This window comes from Theobroma umbraticum, unplaced genomic scaffold (genome assembly GCF_002168275.2).
Source record: "Theobroma umbraticum cultivar Fairchild unplaced genomic scaffold, ASM216827v3 scaffold_67.0, whole genome shotgun sequence".
Lineage (NCBI taxonomy): Eukaryota > Viridiplantae > Streptophyta > Magnoliopsida > Malvales > Malvaceae > Theobroma > Theobroma umbraticum.
In genome coordinates, this window is record NW_018397262.1 from 8,810,111 (window position 1) to 8,831,556 (window position 21,446).

Below are 21,446 nucleotides of genomic sequence, written 5' to 3' on the forward strand. Positions count from 1 at the left end.
ACTACGTGTCCTTTTATGGACTCGTACCCGCCAAATGGAAGAGTAAAAGCGTCCCACATAGATTCCAAGAAACACCTAAGCAGCACGTCTCTCTCACCTCTTTCTGTTATAAAACCACCCAAACTCCATAAGCACAGCACAACAAAACAGAAGGAAACGAAAACAAAGCATAGATCATGGCAGAATACCATCAACAGGAAAGTGAAACCCACAATGTAAGTGGCAGATCAATGGTCTGCACATCACTGGCCGGTGTGGCAGTGACTGCACCGGTTCTGGGTATGATGGGGTTCAGCTTCATGGCAACACTGGTACTGCTAGTCATAAGCTCGCCTCTGCTATTCATATTCAGCCCTCCGCTGCTTTGTGTTGGCTTGGTCTTTGCGGGTACCTTGGCTGGGTTCGCCGTTGCAGCGACCATGGCTCTTGCGGGCGTCTCCACTCTAGCATTGATGTACGGAGAGATCGGAGGCACTACGGGATTTGGTTGTGGCATGACAGGAAGATTGGCGGAGTTTGGTGATAGAGTAAAGGAGCAAGGGAAGGACTGGGCTGGCTATTTGCAGCAAAGGGTGCAGCAGAATTCACCTGATGCTTATAGCCAGTAGAGGTTGACAAGTGTAATCAAATCATGTTCTCTGATCTCTCGCCTTCCCCACATAGGTTGTGTCTTGTGTATTGTTTGTCTGTCTGTAACATGGAAATGAGCTGGTATATGTTGTATAGTGTCTTACTTTTATCTGCCCGAATGTATGTTGGATTAAAAGTGCAGCTAAAAATTTGTTTAGCAAACAACTTTATTGAAGTTCATTGTTCTCGTCGATCTACGGTCAATACCCAAGATACCACTTGGATTAAAATCCCCCTTGATTTTCACTTGCTCTTATTAATGGAAGCCGGGGACTTTCTCCAACCAGTGATTTGATTTCCATATGGGCCAATCTTCACCGACAAAAAAGTTACCCAAACCCTTTCTTCCTCAATGGCCCACTAACTTGCATATATCAACTGGAAATCTATCAATGAAAAGTAATGTCAGAGAGTTCCATTCTTGTGATAAATATCTAACTTTTTCTTTTGGTCAATAACTCAATGCAAATTACAACATTTAATTTCCCTTTTAAAAAAGTCGGTTCAGTACTGCAATACCCTGCAAATTTCTTTCTGATAAAAGCTTCCATATTTAGCTTTTTTTCAGCTTTTTTCTGTTTTTGGTCCACCATACCGACTCTGGTGGACCAACTTGCTGTGCCTCCAAGTCACGCAACTTGACTTCGAGCAAGACATTACAAACTTTAAAACCATGTTTCTGCTGTTTAACTCGGAGTTTGATTCAAGACAATCCCATTGTCATATCTGAAGGAAAAAGCAAACCGCCTTGAACCTTAGTGCATGCAGCAAGCAAGCTATTCTCGGTGGGACAGGGCAGTTTCACATGTGTTTAGTCCAATATCGTCAAGGTGTTCTTGTTCCAGCAGAAGGGTCTACGTGGATTCCTTTGGGAAGGTAAAAACATAAATCTGACAAGCAGGTTTGGTTTCATGTTTCATGTGGCAAAGTTGATTGACGTGTTCCATGCAAATGCTACGTTCTGCATGGCCATTGGCCAATGCGGCTACTGGTTTTGCTTTGCTACGGTAGTCTGTTCTTTCATATTTGCATATGCTACATGACTAAGACTGTTGTTTTAGATCTGCCTTTCCAAAAATAAGAAGACTGCCGTTTTTCCACTTTGGCTTTCGCATATGGGTTGAATAAGTCAGCAAGGTAAGGGTAATGGGTGGATCATTTTAGGGGAGTGATTTGAGTTTGAGTTTGAGTAGGAGTAGGAGTGATGGTAGGAAACGTGTGGCTTGCAATTTGTGCACTTGAAAAGGAAGTTGTCAAAAATGATGAAAAAAAAAAAAGAAAAACAATTGTTCTTCGTGCTTCGATTGTGTTAATCTCATACTGTTTGCTTTTACATGCATGCTTTTTGATTGCTTGGAGTTAATTTATTCCTTTAAGATTGCATTTCGAGAGGATTGATTTGATGTTGTTGAATACCTTACCATTGAAGAATTAGTAACTGCAGTTCCGAATCTTGTTTTAATTCCTTTACTGGATTTGAAATATCGTTGGATTATCTTCAGCATACTTGCTATGTTTTTGGTTATGTTCGATGAGTTAATCGTTATGATCTGCGTTAGATAGTGAGTGATGATTCTTATATATTCAAAAATAAAAAAGTTAGACATTGATGAGAACTGAAAAACCATGAAACTGAAGCGAATGAATAAGGGGTGCTCCATTAATCAATGGGGATAGGGAACTAATCCTGGTATTATTAAATTTAAACACAAGAAGATGGATTACAAGCTGCAAATATTTGGGGTCAAATCCCACCTTGAAGTAAGTTTTTCATTGCAGAAATCAATACATAGTCTGCAGTTTGAGTTGCTGAGGTGGTGTTGGTTTCTAATCCCTGGTTGATGCTTGATGTAGCAGATGCAATCACTAGATGACAGGTCCACGCATGAGGTTGATGACAACCTGGGAAGGGATGCTCGACATTCTGTTAATGCTGTAGATCAACAACAAGCATTTTCTGTTAGTTTGCCAGATGGTGGTAGAGGGAGAGGCGTGTTCAAGAGTATAAAAACTGTAGTTCTGTCAAAGAAATTCAACTTGCTGATTCCCTTTGGGCCTCTAGCAATCCTTGTCCAGAAAACGACTGGTCAGAATGTAAGTTTTATTTTTATCTTACACTTTTCTTTGTTGATAGAGTGGTGCGGTAACGTGCATGCCACTGATATTTGCTGAATTGGATCACAGGGTTGGGTCTTTATTCTTGGCTTATTGGGTATAATGCCTTTGGCTGAGCGTTTAGGTTATACTACAGAGTAAGGATTCTGATGTTCTTTCCCTGTAAATTACTCTTTTCCAATTGCAGACAAGGTTGTTTGGTTTAGCAGCTAACATTGCATTTTTGTTTGCTCTCATTGAAGGCAGTTGGCATTTTACAGTGGACCTACAGGTATTGTTTATTTGTTCTACAGGATCTCACATCAATATCTGTGCTTGTTGCAGAAACATCCACATCTAGTTTCTGGCCAACTTCAGTTTGTTCCTTAAGTATTAGTTGATATTTTAAGATAAAAATTTGCAGTCGGGGGTCTTCTAAATGCTACATTCGGGAATGCAACAGAGCTGATTATATCAATCTATGCACTGAGAACTGGAAAGATACGTGTTGTTCAGCTGTCATTGCTTGGCTCACTTCTGTCAAATCTGTTGTTTGTTCTGGGATGTGCGTTCTTCTTTGGTGGGATTGTTAGAAAGGAGCAGGTTTTCAGCAAGGTTAATATATTGCCATTTCGTTCTGATTTTCTTTCGGCTCCTTTGGTTTCTTTTTGTTCATCCCAAAGCTGAGCTAAACTTCCATGCAGCCAACAGCTGTTGTCAATTCAGGACTGCTGTTGATGGCGGTCATGGGCCTACAGTTCCCAGCATTCCTCCATAGCACACACACTGAAGTGCATTTGGGGATGTCAGAGTTGGCTCTCTCAAGATTTAGTAGTTGTGTCATGCTTCCAGCCTATATTGCCTATATCGTTTTCCAGTTAAAGAATCTAAATGATCTGGTGATCCACCATACCTAGTGTTAATTTTCTCTTTTCTCTTCCATTCCTTTGATATAGTATTAGTTAGAGGTTTGACAAATGGTATGAAATCAGGAAGAAAGTCAGAATGGAGACAACTTAGATGATGATGATTATGAGGAAGCCCCAGAGATCTCTAAATGGGAATCAGTGATCTGGCTTGCAATTATGGCAGCTGCGATCTCTATCCTTTCAGAGTATCTGGTTGATGCCATAGAGGTAATGTATGCGGGTAACCTTTTTTTAAAATATTTTATTGATCTTTCTTCCAAGACAGATGACCTTTCTCTTGTTTGCTGGTCTTTGCAGGGAGCATCTCTTGCTTGGGGTGTACCAGTCGCTTTTATTACTGTTATCTTGCTTCCTATAGGTGGGAACACCGCAGCAGTTACAACCTCAGTCATGTTTGCCATGAAAAACAAACTTGTGAGGGATTTTTCTTTCCATTTCTGAAAATTTTTGCAGCTTATCGTTTCCTGTTTAACTGAATTTCTCTGCAGGATGTGTCTTTGGGAGTAGCAATAGGGTCATCAACGCAGATTTCCATGTTTTTGGTAGGTGATTTTCATTTCACAAAGTTCCTTTGTGAACATGTAGGTTGCATTCAGAGGTCAAACCACAGTATTGTTTCTTTCTGATGTATGAGGAAATGATCAAAGATGCCCCTCTACCATAGGCTTTAGCTCATACAGGGAACTTGGGTTGTTCCCATCTTGCATCGTTTGAATGCTTGATCATTCATCTGGTTTTTACTGCAAATCTGCAGTTGTTATTCTTTTTGCCTAGCATGTATCTGAAATTTGTATTATTGTTTACTACAGATTCCCTTTTTAGTGGTTATCGGATGGATATTTGAGCGCCCGGTGGACTTAAACTTTCAACTTTTCGAGACAGCAACTCTGGTCATGACTGTTCTTTTTGTAGCCTTCTTGATGCAGGTATGTATATCAAGAATCCAACTGGAAAAAGTAATAAGAATAAATAAAAATATGTACTAACTCTGAAGAGAGAAGACTGGAGTTCTAGTCTAGAATATGGTAAAATCAAAGGGATAGTCAGAGAAGAGGTCTATCAATGTTTCTCCATCACTCTTTCTTGTGTGAAATATGTAATTCAACCTACACCATGTGTTGTTTCCAGGAAGGAACTGCCAATTACTTCAAGGGACTAATGCTTCTTTTCAGCTATCTGATAGTGTCTGCAAGTTACTTTGTACATGAAGACCCTTCCTCCTGGTTAGTTACCGTTGAGATTTGAGACCCTTCACTTTGCCTGCCTGATATGATTCTCTCCTTCGCTGGTCTTGCTTTCATAGCTGCTGCCTGTCATTGTTTAAGCTATGCTTCATATTAATCGAACCAGTCATAGATTTTGCAGATAATAAGCAACCAACAACAGGATCGATTGGAGCTGTGGTATTACTTAGGAGTAGAATTCTAAACCTACAAGAAGAAAGAAGTGATGAATTATTATGCAACTATCATTCATCACACATGTTAGCCAGCCTAACGAGTAGTACTCCTCGGTCTATTCTCTCTTCTCTTAAAGACTTCTCCAGATGTATATGGAAAATCTGATCTATATATAGGAATGTAAGAAAAATCTTGTCTTTAATTTATGTAATTTAAGATAAGTCGATCAGAATTCACAAAAATCTGTTAAAACTTGGAAGCAATTTGAGAATCAAAGCGTAGCAGATCAGTGAACTCCTGTCCAGGAAAGTAGTCGCAAGAACAACAAACCAGAGAGCTGATAGATGACTTGGGATGGGAAGCTGGTGTAGGCTGCCCTGCTAATCTCCTTCCATGAACAGGCAAAAATCCCTGTTGCATTATTTCCGTCCTGCTTTTCTTTAGTAACTGTGGAATGTTTGTTACTTTGGAAAAACATTGATTCTAGACTTGATGTTTCGGCAAAGAACCAATTTAACTGCATGGTAATCGTAATCGTAATCGTAATCTAATAGAATCTCACTGATTTTATCTTGGAAGATTGCCATTATTATGTTAGCAGCAAACAACTTACTATACCCTGCAGTCCAGTTACTGTTTCACATCAACAGAAATAAAAATTGGTGCATTCATTGCATGGAACTTTTCATAAAGCTTTACAAACGTAGCGAGAACATATTTTTTCTTCGGTTCAATCAAATGAAAACGGCAGATTGTGAAAGAAAATGAAAACAATGAATTGACATGTAGATGTATGTGCTTGTTTTTTCTAAGTGCCCGCCTGCAACAGCCGGTAAGCCTGGCTTATTTTCTCCCACTATATAGACATATACCGTGCAATGGGTTTAATCCAACAGTCTTAAAGATACCATGAAGGAGCGTTGTTTGACCGTTCAAAAACTAAAATATTCTAACCAGAAAAAGGGCGGGCAGCAGAAATAATGAATGAATGAAAGACAAGGAAAGTCGTGAGAAGCAAAAGACAAAATAATGAATGAATGATGGTGTAATTGTTTAATGATTAATGCATCGATAATGGCGTGCACGAAGCTTACAACAAATCAAAGCAGGACTTGGCCGAACGAAAGTTCCAGGAAGGGGAGCAGAAAGTGGGAACAGCAACACCACTCCTTCCAAACCCAAACCCAAACCCAAACCCGAAGATATTTTAAAAACAAGCTAAAAAGGGCAAATGGATCTCCTTTTCAGACATTTTCTATTTTATTTTACATTTTTTATTACTGAAAAAAGATTAAATATTACTTACTAATATTAAAAATAGGAACAGGATCCCGCACGACACATGGATTTTTTCCTTTCTTGTCCAATCTAAATCCTTTGTTAGTGAAGGTTCAACTCAATTCTGTCTTTGCCCCATCCAACCTTTATCACATCATTATTTTTTTTCTTTGTTTTTTCAACCTTAAATCTATGAGGAAGAAAAGGGGTACCAAAAGTTACTAAACTACAAATTCCGACCAAATTGTGCTTAAACTCTAGAATCTGGTCTAATTCGTACGGTCGCCTTGGCCCTTGGGTTTCTGTTTTTTTCTTACCAAAAGAAAAAAAAAGCCATTTTTTTTCTTTTCGGTGAAGAAAAGTATTGAAGTTTTTTGGTTTCTTGGGGTTTCTGATTGATACCCTTGTGAGGGCTTGCAAAGATTTGCAATAAAGGTTGGTTCTTTCTCAGATCCGTTGACGTTAGAGGTCTTTTGTTGGTTTACCTCGTTGCTGTTTCTGTTTCTGGGATTGTTTCTTAGGTGTTGGCATTGATATTTGATGCAATTCCTGCACTTGAAGAAAAAGAAGATAGAAAGTTTCTTTCTTTATTTCGTTTAATGCTTTTGATTGTCTGGAATTGAATCCTTTAATATTTTCGGGGATTGATTCGATGCTGTATGTTTCTAGTAGATGCATATAAGGCTTGGTAATCGAAATCTCAAGTTTGATTTTATTGCTGTATTAATTGATAGACAAGTATAGTAGGGGAATGAAAGATGAGATCTTGATTTGGAATTGTATTACTTTATTGCGATTTTTGGTTATGTTAAGCATACTTGCTAATATTATGCTTTTTTTTTGGGGTTATTTTTGCACAAATTTCAGTTGTGCTTATGATATTTAGACCTTGAGGAATTTAGAAACCAAGCACATGATTTTGTGATGCTTTTTATGTTAATGGCTGTGGAGAACTCACTGCTCTTTTGATACGTGAAGATGGATTACAAGCTGCAAATGGGGGTCGAATCCCACCTTGAAGTACGCAATTCTTCATTTTTAATACTTTACCCTTGTCCATTCTCGTGTTGCACTCTTTTTGTTTTTCTTCACCCTTCTTTTGGTTGGGGGAATATGCATTTTGAGTTGCTGATTCTTTTGAGTGTATTGTAGTCTGCATTTCTAATGAAAAGATGCTTACCCTAGCAGATGGGATCACTAGATCATAGTTCAATGGATGATCTCGATGATGAGTGCCTCTATAACCCTGAAATGGATGCTCAGAAGGCACATTCTACTGATACAATTGAACAAATATCACTTTCTAGTAGTTTGCCAGTTGGTGGTAGGAAAATGATAAGGAATGGTGTCTATAAGAGCATAAAGACCGTAGTTTTCTCAAATAAACTCAACTTGCTCATGCCTTTTGGGCCTCTAGCTATCCTGGTTCATAAAACGACTGCTCATAATGTGAGTTCTTTTTTTGAGCTCTTTCCTTGCTTGTGTGCTTTTTTATATAAGTTGTTGAATTGCTGAGGTGGATTGCAGGGGTGGGTCTTCTTTCTAAGCTTACTCGGTATAACACCTTTGGCAGAGCGTTTGGGTTATGCTACTGAGTAAGGGTTCATGTTCTTTCATTGAATTTGCTCTTTTGATGCTACTGGTTGTTCTATTGGCACCTAACATTGCTTTTTCATTTGATTGAATTCAGGCAGTTAGCTTTCTTCACTGGACCTACAGGTATTTTTTTTAAAAAAAAATTATTCATATGGATTTTTTTTATTATCTGGATTAAGCAACTGGTTTTTGTTGATTTTAAATTGCTTGCCGAAGTGCCTTCAGAGTCTCTCTTGTTAGCACCATTTGGCAATGCTCATTTTGACTTCCTACTCCTCCCTTTTATTTCACGGGAGATAGTGGTGGTATGCCAACTTGATCAGAGGAGGGTTTTGGACAGTGATCCAAAACTCAGATCTTCCAAATACCCTCCCTCCATTTCCTGAGATTTTTGTTATTTTCCTCATTAGGCTTTGGGTGCTTCTTTCATTTGAAGCTTTTACTATTGACGTAATTGACACTAGCACATATTGCATTATCGGTAGGCTTGCCTCTGATTTATATGTATTCTGTCTCTGGCATAAATCAGCTTCAATAACTTCTGTCTGTTAGCAATTTACAAATTTTATGTCAGTAATGGTCTTTAATGTTGAAATGAATTGCAGTTGGTGGACTTCTAAATGCTACATTTGGGAATGCAACAGAACTGATTATTTCAATTTATGCACTGAAAAGTGGAATGAAACGTGTTGTTCAATTGTCATTGTTGGGCTCGATTTTGTCAAACATGCTGCTTGTTCTTGGATGTGCATTCTTTTGTGGTGGGCTTGTATTTCATAGAAAGGAACAGGTTTTTAACAAGGTAATGATATTAGCATGTTGGCTGATTTTATTTCTGCTATTTTTCCTTATTTGATTACTCTAATCTGAACTAAAACTTGCCTTCAGGCCACAGCTGTTGTTAATTCAGGACTGCTGTTAATGGCAGTCATGGGCCTACTCTTCCCAGCAGTCCTCTACTACACACACACAGAACGGCATGTTGGGAAGTCAGAGTTGGCTCTTTCAAGATTTAGCAGTTGTATTATGCTTCTAGCCTATGCTGCCTACCTAGTTTTCCAGTTAAAGAGTCAAAAAGATCTCTACATCCCTATTGATGAGGTTGGTTATATTGTTATTATTATCTTTTAAATATAATAAGTGTTTGTCTTGTTTTTCCGTCTCCAATCATTTTTTGTAGAATAATCAGTGGTCGGGCAAATGGTGTGATAGCAGGAAGGAAGTCAGAATGAGGAGCAGTCAGATGATGATGATGAAGCTCCTGAGATCTCGAAATGGGAATCAATTATTTGGCTTGCGATCATGACTGCTTGGATCTCCATCCTATCAGATTATTTGGTCGACACCATACAGGTAACATTTGGTTCTTAATCTTTCCTCTTCTTATGGATAGCTTAAACTATTTGAGATCATCGGTGACTTAAAGAAATAACTTGTTAAATTATGGAGCCACTGCCAAATTAATCAGTGCATGTTACATTGTCCACTGGTGTTAAAATACTGGTTCATGATATGCATCCACTGGTGTCATTTTTAGGAGCAAATGGTTGATAGGGTGAGTCTGAATCTGCACAAGGAATGGATTTCCCTTAGATTTGGTGCATACTTTAGGGATATAGTTAAACCAGTCTGAACATGGGTCCCTGACTTAAATAGCATGTAAACATGGTAAAGGTCTGCATTTGCTCTTGTTAGTAGTAGATGTTATTAGTTAGCAAGTTTTCAAGATTTGCTTCTTTTTTTTAAATTATATTCTTAAGGGTATATGCTGATTGATTTTGTATGATATATGATCATTCTCTGGTCTGATTGTTCTTTCTCAGGGGGCATCTGAGGCATGGGATGTGCCAATTGCCTTTATTAGTGTTATCTTACTCCCCATTATTGGGAATGCTGCAGAGCATGCAAGTGCTATTATGTTTGCCATGAAAGACAAGCTCGTAAGTGATTCTCTGAACTTTCATTCCTTAAAATTTATATATCTTGCTAATTAATTTAATTTCTTTTCAGGACATATCCTTGGCAGTGGCAATAGGGTCATCAACTCAGATTTCTATGTTTGGGGTAGGTGCTGTACATTGGATGTGCCCATTTTGTATTGATGATATTACACTATGTCATACACTTCCTAATGTCTGGATTTGTTGGAATTACGTTTTGACTTTATGCTTCAATCGCCTTAGTGGTTAACACCAACTACTGAAGCACATATTCTGTTCATATAATATGTGGTCTCTTAGTTAGGGTGACTCATTATTGGCAATTATTTAGCAATTTCGACTCATTATATATGACCAGTGCAAAGTTTAATTTGTTTATAAGTATCAAGATCTTACCACAGATGCCCCTGGCTGTTGCTCATGTAAGGGATTCGATCATGTCTTTGTTGATACCAAAACCTACCAAGTTATGTTGGCCAATACTTTTGAAGATTTCCATGTTTCTTCTTTGCCATGAATACCACAACTTGTTGGCTTTGGTACCAAATAGGCAGATTCTTTGATTGAAATTGCAAAAAGCTGGTGATGATGCTTCGCTGCAATGTGTCATTTTATCTCTGTTTGCTTGATTGGAGCTTCTGACATTTTATTCTTTTTTTTTCCTTATTTTTTATGGCTAATATGTTGGTATTGTTAATTTGTTGTTTGTTTTGCCTTGGGTATCTTGTTGAATCTGCAGATTCCCTTTTGTGTGGTTATTGGGTGGATGATGGGGCGTGAAATGGACTTGAACTTTCAGCTTTTTGAGACAGCAACCCTGTTCATAACTGTTATAGTTGTAGCCTTCTTTCTGCAGGTTGGTATATCTAGCACTTAGGAAAAGAATGCTTTATACTCTAGTAATGGGTATTGTAATCAAGAATGAAAGCAATCTTGAAAAATGCAAAAGAAAAAGAAAATGCAACTCGGAAGATTCGTTTAGCTGGAAGGCAGTGGGAAGTAAATGAAGTCAACTCTTTGTTTGTTTTTGTCTGCAGGAGGGAACATCTAACTACTTCAAAGGATTAATGCTTATTCTTTGCTATCTGATAGTAGCTGCAAGTTTCTTTGTACACGAAGATCCTTCATCAACTGGTCAGTTCTTCCATTTAACTGCTTCAAATCTCTCTTTTGGTTTCTCTTTCATGGCTGTTATTGTTTTGGTATGTAGTATGGATTTTCTTGTAGTTACTGTACTGTAATTGATTCAATGTTACAGGCGAAAGCAAGCAACCAAAAACATAATCAATGAAACAATAGAGAAATTAAGGGGTGGAATTTTGAACCTAGAGGGAGAGGCGGTGGATTCCAAAGAAGTTTGTCCCACGTGCTGCTGTAAATACCTTTGTTCACAGAACATTTTTTTCCAGTTGCTTATGCTTGTTCAGTTAATATTATTGAACAAGTGTCTTGCTCGTTATGTTCTTCTGCATTTGATGCCAAACATCTGTGCAGATGGCGAATTAGAGACTACGTATACTGTAGAAAGGAGGATCCTTTGAATTTTGATCTTATGTAATTCTAATTCTTTTGAACGGCCTTCCCTTTGCATCGCCGCGGGATTGCTTGCAATGAAATCCTTTGTTTTTAATTTTCTAGCACTTTTGTATGCTGCAAAAGGATTCATAGCCAGGAATTGAACCCTCAATTGATCTTAAATAGAATGTATTGCCTATGATATGAATGAACATTGTTAAAACTTTTTCAATTTGTGCAGAAACCAACAGGTGACTTAAAACACTGCCTCTCCTGTCAAAAATGAATAACTTTCATGTCAAACACCAATGGCTTTCTTTCTGCAGAAGATATTCGTGAGAATTTGAGGTTAATGTAAGACCAAGATGCAAACTAAGCTCTTATAATGAAGGAAAAAAAAAAAGTTTAACATGAACCTAGCCGGAAACCAACTTGATAAATAAACCAAATAACTCATGGACCAAGCCCAATGCAACCCAAACTTGATTCAAGCGCAGGGCAGGGGCTCAACAAGTTAAGGTTTGGACCCAAAATCGCCTTTGCCTGCCCAACTCCCAAAGAGCCAATCACACAACTTTAACACTTATGGATTTAAGGCAAAGTTTGTCATATAAATTGATGCAACAAAAAGGGACAAAAAAAGGAGAAAGCAAATGACAAATCAATCTCACTTTCTTTCTCAAGCTGTGTGAGACTAATGGACATGTGAAGGAACTATCATACAGGAGCTAGACTGACTGCTTGAGTTGACAATGACAGAAATATATACATATATATATATATATATGATGTTCATAGTGTTCAAACATCTAACGTGGCCTGCATTGCTGATCTTCTCAAACTAAAAAATTTGGTCTCACTAACGTTACCAAACCTTCAACACGTCTGACCTTTCTTCACTTAATTGATATATGTTAAGGTTCAATGAGAGAAAAAGATCTTCTGAGCAATCATTGTAATCGGATGATTAGATGTACATCGTACTACTTTTATCAACTGCCTATAACCACCTTGCTTTAGCCTGTCAGTCTGCCTTTTCTCTAGTTAACTTCTCTTTCCTTCCATTCGCGAGAATTTCTGTTCAAAAAGACAGTTGTTGGTTGAATAAGAAACATGGGGGAAGAAGGAGAAGACAACCAATCTCCATTGCTGGCAAGTTCTTCCTCAAGCACTGAAGTATCACCATGGCCCGTCGAAAGAACTGGTATTCTTTGACTGATGACCCTTTTCTTTCTTCCTTCTTTTTCCTGGTGACTCTTAAGGATATACAGTTCATTGCTTTCATATCTCCAATTTGTATTGGAAAATATTGCAAGGAGAGAGAAAAACTCAAACCCTTTTTATTTGTTTTCTGATCAATCATATCATCTTTTCTTCTGCCACTTTAACTGCTGTCGTCTTTCTAGGAGAAAGGGTTTTTCCTTATTCAAGTTACTGTGATTTCCTAGGCCTTGATGAAACCTTTCAGCCAAAAAAGGGAAAAATGCTTAATGAACGAAACCGTTAGTTGATTCTGCAGATGTGTTTTTAGTTAGTTGCTTGAATGGTAGTTGCAGTTTGAAAGAGAGATATTTGAGTTTTCCAAACACGCAAGTATCAAGTTAGATAGTAACCTTTGATAATGACAGAAGCTGCCCTGCCATATTTTCAAACATTCTAGCATTACAAGTTTAGTACAAGTCATCATCGTTGTCATGAATTTTCACTCACTGCTTCCGGTTCTGGGATGTTGTCTTATAGCAAATGGTTCATCATTCATGAACAAGTAAGTCTACATAATGGTAATTAGAGAGCTGATTTTCAAATTTGCCTAGTAAAGATTAGGCAGATTTTCAACTACTTCTCTTGTATCTTTCATAAAGCAATCAATGATTCTAGTTCCCATAGATCTAGCTCTTGCCCATGCTTAATCTACTTTCGGTTTTGGCTAACCATTTGAATTATACATAAAATACACTTTGTTTATCTCTTTCCATATTCTGGGGCTAAATTTTTTAAAATTTACTTTTCACATCTTCTGAAGGGACTCTTTGGACTGCAACAGCACACGTCATAACAGGAGTGATAGGGGCAGGAGTTCTATCTCTTGCGTGGAGCACTGCTCAGCTAGGATGGATTGCAGGCCCCATGTCCATGCTTGTCTTTGCAGGCATCACCCTTGTTTCTACCAACATCCTATGTGACTGCTACATGTATCCAGACCCCGAACATGGTCCCAACAGAATCAAATCTTACATGGATGCTGTCAAATTGTATTTGGGTAAGCAAAAAAGCAGTGGTTTTGTGTTTTCCCCCCACTTTTTTTGACCTTTACCAAGTCTCACCATCAGTTTTGACGCACACCTTGCACTTTAACTCAAGTCTGTTGGCCTAGATTGTTATCTTTCAAAGAAATATAAAGTGTGACAGACGATTAGTGTAGGGAATCTGCATGTAGAGAGGCCTACCAGCCCTTTGATTTGTTTTTTTTGCTCAATAGCCCCTTGATTTGTGACCTGTAAAAATTACTCAAATCATGCTATATACTACTATTACACTACTCTATATATAAGACAAGATTGCTTCTTGCGTTAAACTTCATTACTTTGACTACTCTTGCAAGTTTGTGGGGGTCTGATGCAAGAAATATTTCTTTATATGCTCTTTTGATACTGTTCAGTCTGCATTCTTTTTCTGTGGTATTTGTCTGTTTGATACAAGCCAATATTCTCTGATTGTTTAGATTAAGATGAATATATATATATATATATATATATCTCTATATATATATCTATATCGGCATGTTTTAGATTAATATATTCTGGTAATGGAGTAGATAGAATATATGTTAAATAGTGAAGCAAAACAACTAATGCTTCACTCCACATCTCGACCAGTGCCATTTGTGATTTATAGTGGGTAAGCATTCATGGTTTCTGTCTTCTTCTACATTGAAAGGTTGATGGGTTTTTTATCCAACTTCGAGTCCTTTTGATGAATATATACATGTATGAAGGAAAAAGTAATGGAAAAGAAACATTACGCATGCAGGAGAGAAGAGCCACAAAGTGTGTGGAGTAATTGCACAGGAGAGCTTGTATGGGAATGCACTTGCCTATATCATCACCTCTGCTACCAGCATCAAGTATGATCTATATTCTTACTCTTTTTCTCTCTTTAATTACTTTCGATGAATCCGTAGAGAATATAGATGCACCATCCATGTAGGTGTGGATATGGCTTCTTCTTCTTAATCTTGGTTTTTGTTTTTTCTCTTTAAAAGAAAAGAAACAAAAAGGAGTTTCTGTCAATATCTAGATCAGGCTGAAATTCAAGCACCAAACCATGCAAACTTTGTACAATGGTCCATGCTTTCATTTCTAGTGGGCACAAATCAGCAGCTCAAGTGGAGCCATGAGAAATTTTTCATTTTTGGAGTTTTTCTTCTTGGACCAAAACCATCAGGCAATTTGTACCCATAACGGCCCTTTTGAAAACATTGGCCCTTTTGATTGAATTATTAGTTATTATTATTATTCGTGGGACAGGACAGACAGCAGAAATTGGAACCAGTGTGAGAATTGGGCAAGCATGGGGCCCTTTCCAACTTCTATATCAACTTTTGTTTACCTCACCCTCCTGCTCAGCAAATTCGGTAGAATTTGTCTGTTTACACCTTTAGCAATTCTAGGATTAGCATGACCAGACTTTTCTTTCTTTCTTCTTGTTTTTTCATATGAAACATATTAGTAATACTTATAAACATATGAAACATATGAAACATATAAGTAGTTCCCCATTCATCATAGGGGATTCAGAGATATCCCATTTCATCAAAAGGAAATGAACCAAATGCAAAAGCAGTGAATATATCTATTCTTGGTTCACAGCCTCTGAGCTCCATCTGCACAAGAATGGGAGAGCATGTTTTAGATAAGGACCTGCTGTTGTTAATTAATGCAAAGCAAGGGGAAAATTTATATATGGGGTATTTTTAAAAAGATCATTAAATGCTTTTTGGCATAGTTGTTGCTGGTTTCTGTGAAGGAGAATGTGAGGACAACCATGAGGAAGAGATTCCCTTCTCACATGATTACATGGGGTTGGATTATATGGTCTTCTTTCATTGTCCCTCATTTTCAGCTTAAATACGACAAGCAACAACTAGGACGACTAATCTAGTCTTGGCTTTCGACATAGCTTTTTAACCCCCCCTCCAACAAACCTCCGCCATGAATTCTAAGCTTGTTGCCTGCTGGATTCAAAGTTCTCAAAGTTTCAACTGAAATGAAAGGTACTAAGGAAAACAAGTGAAAGTTACTGGCACTAAGAAGGAAAGATTCTGAAGAAAGGTAGATGGTGATGGAGCGATTATCGATTAAGAGTTGCACCTAAAGTTTCATGGAAACTACTCTGATCTTGATTTAGATCTTTGTTTTTCACTTCAATGTAGAAGAAGACTAGCCAACTAACCGCCCACCTACCTCTGATTCCCAATCCTGAGATTCTAAAGCTATGTTGTTGGTCTTATACGATCAATAAAGCGTAATAGGACCAGTCAGAGGAACTGCAACAAGAATGACAACGCATTACTTAATTACGTATCTGGGAGGGCAAGAACTAATCAGTTAGGCAAACTAGCTTAAGACCAAACAAAATATTTTCTGATAGTGAAGCAGTTACTACACACAGGTTCAAGGTTAAGGTTCATCTCTTCCAGCCTCCAGCTGGTAAGTTTTTTGTGTTTACTCAGTAAATTTTTGGGTGTCGATTAACTTACACTCTCTCTCATCTCATTCTTTAATTTCTTACCACAATTTCTGAGAATTCAATGTCTACATATGAGGTCCTTTGACTTTGTGGTTTGTAGAGTGAGGAGTGAGCCCAGGGAGTAAGAGAGAGGACCCAGAGTGAAAGCAAAGAAACGTTTTATCTTGAATTGTCCAAGTAGCCCATGTCATCATATGATCAAGAACGATAGGTGAGTAGGAAAAACTTTTAAGATTAGAAAGTTCCCATTCCACTTTTCTTACAATTGCTTCAAGCAGTTGCTAACTTGGGCAGTGTCTATATATGATGGATCTTCTCGTCTATATTGAAGAAACCGCCTCATGAGTGACGCTCATTGAAGTGTTTTTCCGTGATCAAATAACTTAAGTCAAGGAGTCAAACGAAAGACGGAGGGGATGTGAATCCATTTGAGAGAGACAAGTAACAGATAGGACTCCATAGACTGCTTTTTTAAGGGCTTGTGCTTCATAATATTCCACCGCCTACTTTGAACTGGAATACAATGGCAGTTCAGCACTCCCTCGAGCTTAGTAATGGCGGTTGTGACAATGATGGACATCCTGCAAGAACGGGTAATGGCGCTCTTACGACTACAGCGTTTCATTTAGTACTATTGATGCTTTTCTTTTCGTCCAACCTTTGAAATTAATCTTTCGGTGTGTGTGGGAACTCGATTCATCAGGAACCTTGTGGAGTTGCGTTGCTCACATAATCACTGCTGTTATCGGCTCTGGAGTTCTGTCCTTGGCATGGAGTACTTCACAGCTAGGATGGATAGCAGGGCCTACTGCCCTGCTCATTTTTGCTATTATGACCTATATTTCCGCCTTCCTTCTTTCTGATTGTTACCGATCCGATGATGGAACACGAAATAAGTCTTACATGGATGCTGTTAGACTGTATCTCGGTAGTTAAAAGCTAAACTTTCACTCTTCTTTTTTCTTATTAAAATCCCTCTCTAGTTTCTATGGTGGGAACTTCTGATCGAGTGAAGTACTTTTGTCCTTTTAGTAGGTATCATCCTATGAAGTCTGATATGGTTAACTGATAGTTCAGGTAGAAAACGGACTTGGTTGTGTGCTTTGCTTCAAAACCTGAGCCTGTATGGGACTGATATTGCTTATGTAATTACAACTTCAACCTGTATGAGGTACTTGGTGAATCCCTTATACCCGATTATATATCATCATATTATCAGCTCTTTGCAGTGGAAAGTGTAGAATTTGTAATTAGTATTTAAGAAATCTTGAGGTCGACACACCTCTATCTTTTCTCCTTTTCCCCTACTTTTCTTTACTGTTAATTTCTACTGGCTTCAGATTGATAAGGAATAAGGATCCATAAGACTGATGGTTTTGTGTTTATTTTTCATTTTGGCCTAATACAGAGCAATTCAGAAATCAAACTGTTACCATAGAGAAGGGCATAATGCTCCATGTTCATATGGAGATACTCCCTATATGCTGCTGTTTGGAGCTGTACAGGTTGTAATGTCACAGATACCAGATTTCCATAACATGGAATGGCTTTCAGTGGTTGCTGCAATCATGTCTTTTACTTACTCTTTCATAGGATTTGGACTTGGGTTTGCACAAGTGATAGGTACAGCTATGAGTTTGCACTCCAATTTCCTTATTTCTGTTACTTATTCAAACTTACTGATGCCCCATCAGACATCCCAATCTCATATTTCTATTACTGATTGAGACCTGAGAAGAAATTGGTAATATCTATCTGTATGGCACCAATATAACTATCTGACTTAGTCAAAACAACAAACAAAAATCTATAGCTCAAAAGTTATATTTTATTTTTGATATCCTGGGTTTATCAGACAACAGAACTGATAACTGGAGTATGACTTGATTTGCATTTAAGACTTATGTTTCCAATTGCAGAAAATGGAGAGATTAAGGGGAGTATAACTGGAGTGCCTGCTGCTAGTATTGCTGATAAACTGTGGTTATCATTCGAGGCACTTGGAGACATTGCATTTGCCTATCCATATTCAATCATTCTTCTAGAAATACAGGTATGGCTTCATTTCCTTCCAAAAACAAGAAATTTTCACCATTTAAGCAGAAACCACTTACGTACCTGGGATGTTAAACTGAATCATGGAATTGTTTGAATGAAGGATACTTTGAGGTCACCTCCACCAGAGAACAAGACCATGAAAAAGGCCTCAATGATTTCAATCTTTGTAACAACCTTCTTCTACCTCTGTTGTGGATGCTTCGGATATGCTGCCTTTGGCAACAACACACCTGGAAATCTCTTGACAGGATTTGGATTTTACGAGCCTTACTGGCTCATTGATTTTGCTAATGCTTGCATTGTTCTTCACCTGGTGGGAGGATATCAGGTACTTGTTCATGCTAGATTGCAATTCCTTAAATCTTGGAACATATCTCGCAGTGTTAATAGGATTGATACTGTTGCTTACAATCATGTTTCACCTCCTGTTTTTCCTGTCAGATTTACAGTCAGCCAGTGTTTGCATTTGTGGAGAGATGGTTTACTGAGAAGTTCCCAGGCAGTGGATTCGTGAATAAGTTCTATACATTCAGAGTCCCATTGTTGCCTACGTTTCAGATTAATCTTTTCAAGATATGCTTTCGAACAGCCTATGTTGCATCCACGACTATTCTTGCAATGATCTTCCCATACTTCAACCAGGTCCTAGGAGTGCTCGGGGCATTGAACTTTTGGCCCTTAGCCATATATTTTCCAGTGGAAATGTACTTTGTGCAGAAGAAAATTCAACCCTGGACCACAAAATGGATTGCTCTCAGGAGTTTCAGCTCTGTTTGCTTGCTTGTGACAATAGTGGGCTTGATAGGGTCGATTCAAGGGCTTATTAGTGCAAAATTAGGATAGCAGTTCACTGTAATCACCTCATGACTATAAAGGAAAGCTATACATATTATGTCTGCTGGAAAATTAAGGTTTATTGCTTGGTTTTTATAGAGCAAATGAATTTCATTAACTCCAAGCTTGATATTGGATTATACAGATATCAAGCTTTTCGAAATAGAGCTAAATCTACAAATGTATCAAGTTCTTCATACAGCAGAAAAGAATGCCACATTCTGCAGTCAATTTGTCTTTAATTTTCCTGATTGAAACAAAGGAAAAAGGGAAGTTAAAGCTAAAGTTTATAAGGCGGAAATAAGATATCTTGGTACATATAATTCGCCATTGTTTTATATTCAAAAGGGTGAACTAATACAATAAGTCCCTTTGCATTTCTTAAAATGGGTAAATACATGTTTCTCCACAGTAGTTTCGGCAAACTACTTCCACCACTAACAAAATCTTAATGTGAAGGCACAAAATTTCTTTCCCTCATGAGGAGAAGCAAGTTTCCTTCAAAACTCGTATATTTGGCCAAAAAAAACATATAAACAGAATACAGTTGAACAATTCACATCCATCCATCTTAATGTTGAGAATGACTTCTTTGCTATCCAATTCTCAGTATCAGACATTAATAACAGCTCCTGCTAATGGTATAACAAAGGGTATTTGTCTCTTCTCAAGCTGCTTTAAAGCTCTCTGACAATACCTGGTAGAACTGTTTTTGCTGTTCCCAGATGATCAAGATATTAAAAATAGATTAATTACAGAATTACCTAGTCAATGCTATCAAGAATCTTTTCATCAGAAGCCATAATTGCGTGAGTGAAGATAAAATATACCTTATCGGAGACCGACGGTGAGATTTTACTCAATGCTCGCTCAAAATGGAATGCCTTGATTGTCAATGAAGTCTCTGAGATCCCGGTTGATGTGAGTTTCTCTTCCAAAGCAGCCATCGCAGCTTCATTCATCTGAATATTTTCAAGCCCAATTTGATTAAAATTTTGTTTCAGGATTATGGTTTAAGTTCTTATAGAAGTACAATGTGCACAAGACACTTAGTTCAAGTCTAGAGCTGTGAAACAGGTCAGGGGTTTTTTTGCAGAGTATTTTACATTCTGGGCTAGCCTTAACATGTCTTGTGTTTAATGAGGAAACATCAAAATGGTATATTAGTCTTTCAGGAAAAACCAGTCCCTACATAGTACATAATTTCTGGGACTGCAATGTAGAACGGGGCTTCTGTGTATACATGGCTAATTGACTACTGCTGAAGGGGAAAAAAAACAAGAACGAAAGAAAGAAATTCTGTTAGTTGTTTCCTAATGGCAGTTGTCTCCAAGAATACTGATGAAGCGATGCAGCAAAGGCAGCCCCCACAAAAGGTTTCAGAAGATGTTTTCAATTGTCAACTTCACTCAAGCAAAAAAATAAAATGCAGGCATACCAGTGCAGAAAGATCAGCCCCACTTAAATTTTCACAAGCCTCCATATGTCCAATGGCACTCAAATCGACACTGGCATCTATTGGCTTCTTCCTAGCAAGAGCTTTCAAGATCAACCCACGTTCATCTGCATTGGGAATGGGACATAGAGAAGTTTGCCGAACCTACCAGGCCGTAAGACAGCACGATCCATCACCTCAGGTCTGCCATAACAAATGCCAAATCCAAACTGAGTAAAGAAAAGATAAGAGGTCATCCTTGTTCAAAAAATGGAAAACAACAGATTCTACCTATTAGTGGCACCAATAACATATACACCACGCCGCTGATCTGCACCATCCAACTCTATGAGTAACTGCAATTATGACCGATGCTTCCATGTCATTCTTTGCAATTTGAAAATTGGTAATACAGAAAAGACAAAAAGTCGATCATGAGTTCATTTAGAGATTACCATTACAGATTATCTAACCTGGTTCAGAAGTCGCTCAACAACCCATCCCCCCTCTGTTCCACGCTTTGTGGTCAAAGCATCCACCTACACATTATCAGAAAGGCCTCAAAAATATCAAATCTCAAAACATTAGGAGTAGTAATACTTTCTCTAGAATTCTTTCATTTAGAAATGGAAAAATAGAGGACCATAAACCTCATCAAAAAAAAGTATGCATGGTGAACATGTCCTAGCACGGCTGAATAATGTCCGAACTGCCAGCTCACTTTCTCCAACATATTTATTCAAAAGTTCAGGGCCCTGATCAGCAAATGCACTCATGGTCATTAGATTTCAGTGTAACACAAACATAGGAAATTAGCTTACAGGATTAAAGTACCAGTTAACATCATCTTTAACAAACAAAATGCAAACAAGAGATTGAAAACAAGTGGAAATATACGCTGTAGACTGACCTTGATGTGGATGAAATTGGCTCCAGCCTCATTAGCAACAGCCTTTGCAATCAAAGTTTTACCACAGCCTGGTGGTCC

At 38.0% G+C, this 21,446-nt stretch overlaps 4 protein-coding genes and 1 pseudogene across 11 annotated transcripts in view; 4 read left to right on the forward strand and 1 right to left on the reverse strand.

The window, feature by feature from the left end:
• Positions 1-176: 176 nt before the first annotated feature.
• LOC110419076 (glycine-rich protein / oleosin) lies at positions 177-608 on the forward strand. Its single transcript, XM_021431956.2, has one exon. The coding sequence runs from the start codon at positions 177-179 to the stop codon at positions 606-608; it is 432 nt and encodes a 143-aa protein (XP_021287631.1).
• A 579-nt stretch (positions 609-1,187) lies between these two features.
• Positions 1,188-5,894, forward strand: LOC110419267 (vacuolar cation/proton exchanger 5-like). 2 transcript variants are annotated; one of them, XM_021432248.1, is made up of 12 exons: positions 1,188-1,506; positions 2,488-2,724; positions 2,815-2,882; positions 2,988-3,016; positions 3,149-3,339; positions 3,429-3,623; positions 3,717-3,860; positions 3,951-4,067; positions 4,142-4,195; positions 4,463-4,579; positions 4,782-4,876; positions 5,019-5,894. In XM_021432248.1, coding segments are annotated over exons 1-12 (1,362 nt in total). In that variant the 5' UTR covers positions 1,188-1,392; the 3' UTR covers positions 5,020-5,894. The 2 variants fall into 2 exon arrangements, with proteins under 2 accessions (XP_021287923.1, XP_021287924.1); XM_021432249.1 differs by lacking the exon at positions 1,188-1,506 and adding an exon at positions 1,543-2,391.
• A 423-nt stretch (positions 5,895-6,317) lies between these two features.
• On the forward strand, positions 6,318-11,504 carry LOC110419293 (vacuolar cation/proton exchanger 2-like). 3 transcript variants are annotated; one of them, XM_021432283.2, is made up of 13 exons: positions 6,318-6,766; positions 7,310-7,351; positions 7,520-7,780; positions 7,859-7,926; positions 8,022-8,050; positions 8,533-8,729; positions 8,816-9,028; positions 9,140-9,280; positions 9,751-9,867; positions 9,938-9,991; positions 10,607-10,723; positions 10,905-11,001; positions 11,126-11,504. In XM_021432283.2, exons 2-13 carry the CDS (start codon positions 7,310-7,312, stop codon positions 11,149-11,151), a joined length of 1,362 nt encoding a protein of 453 aa, XP_021287958.1. In that variant the 5' UTR covers positions 6,318-6,766; the 3' UTR covers positions 11,152-11,504. The 3 variants fall into 3 exon arrangements, with proteins under 3 accessions (XP_021287958.1, XP_021287957.1, XP_021287960.1); XM_021432282.2 differs by having other exon boundaries at positions 6,319-6,766; positions 7,199-7,351; XM_021432285.2 differs by having other exon boundaries at positions 6,322-6,766; positions 7,199-7,351; positions 9,143-9,280.
• A 685-nt stretch (positions 11,505-12,189) lies between these two features.
• AAP7 (amino acid permease 7) lies at positions 12,190-19,244 on the forward strand. Of its 4 annotated transcripts, none has more exons than XM_021431839.2 (9): positions 14,533-16,091; positions 16,232-16,342; positions 16,426-16,724; positions 16,835-17,059; positions 17,209-17,302; positions 17,540-17,754; positions 18,051-18,184; positions 18,290-18,517; positions 18,631-19,244. In XM_021431839.2, the coding sequence occupies exons 3-9, from the start codon at positions 16,655-16,657 to the stop codon at positions 19,030-19,032; spliced, it is 1,368 nt and encodes a 455-aa protein (XP_021287514.1). In that variant the 5' UTR covers positions 14,533-16,091; positions 16,232-16,342; positions 16,426-16,654; the 3' UTR covers positions 19,033-19,244. The 4 variants fall into 4 exon arrangements, with proteins under 4 accessions (XP_021287513.1, XP_021287517.1, XP_021287514.1 ...); XM_021431840.2 differs by having other exon boundaries at positions 16,463-16,724; XM_021431838.2 differs by lacking the exons at positions 14,533-16,091; positions 16,232-16,342; positions 16,426-16,724; positions 16,835-17,059; positions 17,209-17,302 and adding exons at positions 12,190-12,586; positions 13,406-13,642; positions 14,413-14,506.
• A 134-nt stretch (positions 19,245-19,378) lies between these two features.
• The window catches only part of LOC110418994 (cell division control protein 48 homolog C-like), a 5,153-nt pseudogene continuing 3,085 nt past the window's right edge, over positions 19,379-21,446 (reverse strand). The window contains exons 5-11 of the transcript XR_016351393.1: positions 21,369-21,446; positions 21,109-21,213; positions 20,932-20,997; positions 20,750-20,814; positions 20,462-20,662; positions 19,854-19,985; positions 19,379-19,738 (exon numbers count right to left, since the gene is read on the reverse strand). The exon at positions 21,369-21,446 is cut by the window's right edge and continues 39 nt beyond it. The product of XR_016351393.1 is annotated as a cell division control protein 48 homolog C-like (transcript). The remainder of the gene's footprint in view (positions 19,739-19,853; positions 19,986-20,461; positions 20,663-20,749; positions 20,815-20,931; positions 20,998-21,108; positions 21,214-21,368) is intronic.